The sequence below is a fragment of the Corvus brachyrhynchos genome, unplaced genomic scaffold, assembly GCF_000691975.1.
Source record: "Corvus brachyrhynchos isolate BGI_N302 unplaced genomic scaffold, ASM69197v1 scaffold363, whole genome shotgun sequence".
Taxonomy (NCBI): Eukaryota; Metazoa; Chordata; class Aves; order Passeriformes; family Corvidae; genus Corvus; species Corvus brachyrhynchos.
The window spans coordinates 1,913,825-1,918,998 of NW_008237404.1; the positions used below are offsets into that span (position 1 = coordinate 1,913,825).

At 42.1% G+C, this 5,174-nt stretch overlaps 1 protein-coding gene across 1 annotated transcript; it reads left to right on the top strand.

Annotated features, from left to right (window-relative positions):
• Positions 1–1,440: 1,440 nt before the first annotated feature.
• Positions 1,441–4,734, top strand: GJB2 (gap junction protein beta 2). The gene has a single exon (XM_017730801.1). It carries the CDS (start codon positions 1,492–1,494, stop codon positions 2,167–2,169), a length of 678 nt encoding a protein of 225 aa, XP_017586290.1. The 5' UTR covers positions 1,441–1,491; the 3' UTR covers positions 2,170–4,734.
• Positions 4,735–5,174: the final 440 nt, after the last annotated feature.

Consider the following 5,174-nt stretch of genomic DNA (forward strand, 5'->3'; position numbering starts at 1 on the left):
AGTCTTGGTTGGCAAGTTGGGTGTCCGGGTAGACAGGCTCCCTACGGCCAATTGCAGTGTTTCTGTCGTGGCAGATGAGCAGGGAGAAAAGTTTTTCCCCCCCAAATTTTCAGCACTGATTCAAAACTGCAGTGTGAGACGGCATTTGGAACCTGTTCGGTTCAGCGATATGCACTTCCAGTACTTTCCTTCAATTCTGATTAGCCTCTTGTGAAGGTTTCATTGACTATATTTTAATGACTATGCAACAGACATGAGGAAATTCTTACCAGAACGATGCAGGTATCTGATCATAGCCTGCAGGTTAGATCAGTGTAAAACGTTGCATAAAATGATGCCAATTTCAGCAGAGACAAAGCATGAGAAGTCTCAGGAATTCCAGCCACCTTCTCAAAGTTGTTTTTTTTTGCCTTACCCAATTTCACCTTTCCGCATCACAGTAAATCTGACCTCTCCCTCTTGCCTCCAGGCTCGTCCGTACAAGCTAGGCCCTCGTACCACGGGTATGTGCTGGGGCACGTTTGTCCTTTGGTTGCAATGTAGCTACATGAGGGTAAAAAGTTCTTTTCTCTTTCTGCTGTGTGAGAATGAGAGGTTTTTGTAAGCTTTGGCCAGTGTTGCGTTGCAAGGTACCACCTCTGTCCACAGCACACAGCCAGTGCCAAGAGGAGATGCAGCTCTTATCCATGGCCTTGTGTGGCTTTCCCACACAGCACAGTTCAGTCTAGCCTTGAGAGATGATGAACCAGCTATGCAGGTTCCTAGCTTGGGTTTCAACGTGTTTTGTCCACTTCAGTGATAGTTTCCAAATGGCTGCAATCAGTGAAAGCTGAGCCCTGAGACTGAAGTCTGAACTTCAGTAAAACTTGCTTTCAAAAGGGGAAAGAGTGTGGATTTTAGTTTTTAAAACTAAAAGGAAAACTGAAAGGAAAGCTGAAATGAAGCTTCTCTGAAGTTTGACTATCTGTATTCTGCTGGAGTGCAATGGCATCTAGAAAATCAACATAAACTCTTTAGAGCTGAGGGCTTTTTCTTCTCAACTCTGTGACTCTGCTTGCCTCCTTTTTTGGATGACCTAGCAATAAATGTGGAAGGGCAGGCTCTGCTCTATCTGCCTTTGCCTGCTGGTTTGTGCTATACAAGCATGCGACCCTGACAGAGCTGGCCTGAGGCTTCTCACCAGTGTTGGCAAATTCAAACGTTGTACTTTTGAGATTAAGGGCCTTGTCTGAGCTGCAACAGAAAGCCTTGGAGGCCTGCTGGAGGTGTCTGGGTGGAGCGAGGACTTCTGCTGAAGAAGGCCAAGTAGTACTTACCTCCGAGACAAAGCAGCTCAGCCTTCTAGGGCTGTGGTGTTGGTAAAGAAACTCTGTAAAAAAATACTAGAGGCAGTTCTCTTTTTCAGAGGTCTAGATCTGATTTTTCACAATTTAAAAAGTGACCATTCTGTGTATTGTGTCATCCTGCAGGTAGAAGGACACAGAAAAGAAGATGGACTGGGGAACTCTTCAGGCTGTTTTGGGAGGTGTAAATAAGCACTCCACCAGTATCGGGAAGATTTGGCTCACAGTCCTCTTCATCTTCCGTATCATGATCCTGGTTGTGGCTGCAGAAAGAGTCTGGGGAGATGAACAGCAAGATTTTGTCTGCAACACACTTCAGCCTGGCTGCAGAAATGTTTGCTATGATCACTTTTTCCCCATCTCTCACATCAGACTCTGGGCCTTGCAGCTGATCTTTGTCTCCACACCTGCGCTGCTTGTGGCCATGCATGTGGCTTACACCAGGCATGAGAAGAAAAGGCGGTTCAGAAATGGTGAGAAAATTGATATTGAAGAGCTAAAAAATGAAAAGATTCACATTCGGGGCCCCTTGTGGTGGACATACACTAGCAGCATCTTCTTCAGGATCGTCTTTGAAGCCGTCTTCATGTACGTTTTCTATTACATGTACGATGGCTACCAGATGCCTCGCCTGGTGAAGTGCGATGCTTGGCCCTGCCCCAACACTGTGGATTGTTTTGTTTCTCGGCCCACTGAGAAAACCACATTTACTATTTTCATGCTTGCTGTATCTGGAATCTGCATGATGTTGAATCTGGCTGAGTTGTGCTACCTAGTGATAAAAATTTGCATGAAAGAATCCAGGAGAACAACAGTTTTGAAATAATTCCCCAGCTTCAGGATTTACTGGCTCCCCATTTCCCTTAAACTTTCTTAGGTGTAAGAAAACAATAAACAATATTTTCACACTCAAGGAAAAGGATAAAAATATGAATGTTCATTTGTGTTTTAAAAATGATAGCCTCTCTGGTAAGCTGATGCAGAGGCAGGTTTTAAAGATCATAAGCTAATTCAATATTCCTGCATCCACAATTACAGAGAGCAGCCTTCTGGCACTAGCTTCTTCAAGTATGCCTACTGCTGGGATCCTGTTGTCACTTCAAAAAGTGGGAGTGGAAAGGACCAGAGAAGGCTCTAGTGCCCAAAGGAGATCCAGGAATCACAAACACACTGTTGGCTCAGATGCAAGCCAGTAACAAAAGTTTTTGGTTTAAAAGTGGGGTAAAGGATTTTTGGGGCATATTACAGCTTTTGAAAGGAAGAAGACAGGGAGGTGATTGTGTTTGTAGTAGGTGTCCTCTCTAAGTAATCTGGAGAGCAAGGAGATGGTGTAGGAACACAGATATTCTGGCAATGCATGCTATCAGCTTTGCTGGGCACCAGCATCTTTTTTTGTTTCTCATCTTCTTGCCTGCACTGAGAAGCATTTCCTTAAGGGTTGGGGGTGGCCAGTTTCAATTGCCTGTGAATGCCATTAGGTCACTGCTGCCTCTCCATAGTCACAGAGACTGCAGCAGTGGGAGGAATGAAGTTCATTTTTCATTCTCTTGATCAGATGAAAAAAAGGAATGTCACCTCTGGGAAGGTGGAGGCAGTGCAATTGTCTTCCTCCTTCTCTTGTTCTCCCCCAATACTTTGTTAAGAATCTCAGTACAGCAGACTTTATCTGATGAAGAGACTTTTTACCACCTAACTGTGCCTCACTCTTCTGTACACTTTTAAAACTTCCTTTTTTCAGTAAAAACCAAGAAAAAAGCGCCTTTTTTTGTTCTGTTGGTTATCCAAAAGAAGTGCTTCAACTTACAGCGTAATAGCCAGTGCTCCTTCCATTGCTCCTTTTATTCTGCCTAGCCTGCACAGCTTTTCTTCATAAAACCTTCTCCCTATCTAAGGTACCTTTCAAATGAGTTGAGCAAACCACTCCCGGTCTTTCCGACATTCCACATTGTGAGATTAAATCACCATTCCTTTTCTTAGAGTTGGTCTAGCAGGAATTACACACAGCTTGCAGAGCTAAAATAGCAAAGGGACCCACAAAGTTCACATTGCTGTGCTCCCATTGAACTCACTTCTAGAAAGCTGTTTCTCCTCCTTAGCTTTAATAAGCGGCTTTTCCCCAGCTTCTCAGCTTCTCAATTTGTATTCATCTTTTACTGTATATTTAATTTTGTCACTGTTGGAGTAAACAAAGCTGCATGAATTAAGACCCATGACCCTTCACTGTGCACTGAAAGTGGAACATAAACAGGCTTCCATTGCTTGTGAGCTACATCCAGTGTTACAACTTGACTGCAGATGGAAATCTGTCATCTAAGAGGGAAGCAAGAAAACCATAAAAACAACACCATCCTCAGAACCATGAACAAAAAGATAGACCATCATTCATAATGAGCTGGACTGGAAACTTAGGCTGTGAAAACAACCTCGATTCAACTCCAAAGAACACAGTTTGGCACATATCAGGTTTGTGCTTAACACAGATCCTGCATTGTTTCATGTACAAGTACAAAGAGAACAAACTAGTCCCAATGCTCTAGTATTACATTTCTTTTGTAACAAGAATTTTATTTTTTTTTTTCTGAAATTATAATTAAAGCACTCTTGTGTCTGTTTTCTGTATTACTTGTATGTGCTGTGTGTTACCTAATGTGTCTAATGAAAATCTGTTTACTATAATGGAAAATGTCTGCACCAATACTATCCTTAACAGCCAAGGGTAGGGTAAGGATTTTAGCCTTCTGCTGCAGGTTGTTGTTTCAATTGGTTACACTGCCTGTTATCCTGAGGTTTCCTGGGCTCCTAGTGGAAGGTCACATATGTGCTCTACTTGAAATCAAATACGCTACTTAAGACAGCCTTGCAGCTGGAAAAGGCCAGTGATACCGGCTCCATAGGGAAAGAGTTTGTTTTCCCCACCTACCTCTGAATTTAGCTGGAACTTGGAATGAGACACCAAAACTGTTAACACGCACACTATGAAGTTATCTTCAACTAGCAGTTTGACAACCAGATTATCAGACAGGCAAAAAAGATAGAACTGGGGAAAGTTTTTGGATGTAGCCTAGTGAGGGCTTTGGTCCAGGACTGCAACATCAGGCAATAATAGCTCTGAGATTTGTTTTCTGTGTATATTTAATTTGACTGAATAGCTGCTTTGCATGCGAAAAAAAAATCAGATACTTTGTAGGAACATGGGAATTGCACCTATTTCTACATGTGCTACACTGCTTAGCTGACCTTCTACTGATTGATTTCATACAGATTAAAATATATTGCTGTGTTGAAATTGTGTGTGTTCTTTCCTGAAATGCACTAGTAGTGTCTGCATTTCTGGTACTTGGTTCCTAGGCTTTCCTCAGAATAAAGATTGCAAAGCATGTTGAAAACTTAAGCAGCAAATCTGAGGTCATGACTGTAAAAGAGGCTGATTCCTCATTGTTCAGTGTCTAGTGTAGCCAGGATGTAAAGTGTCTAATAATGTGGTATCAGAACTGGGAAGTGTAAGAATGGGACTGTCTGAAATTATTCCTTGACTGAAATTGCCAGGAAAAACCACCATTGACTCAATCAGGTTAAACTTCCATCTAAAACCTTGAAACCAAATGACAAATGTTTGTCAGAAGAGGAAGGAGGTGAAGGGAAGCAAGCTTCATGAGTAAGTCATGGACCCAGACACAGAAAAAATCCTAACTACCTTGGGAGAAAAGAAAAATCGGAAGTATAAATCTTCTGTATTTATGACTTCTGGATATAGAAGTACCTTTATTAAAGGTTTTCTTAGATAAAAATAAAAATATCCTTTGGTTGTTTACAGGTATTATGAGCCAATGT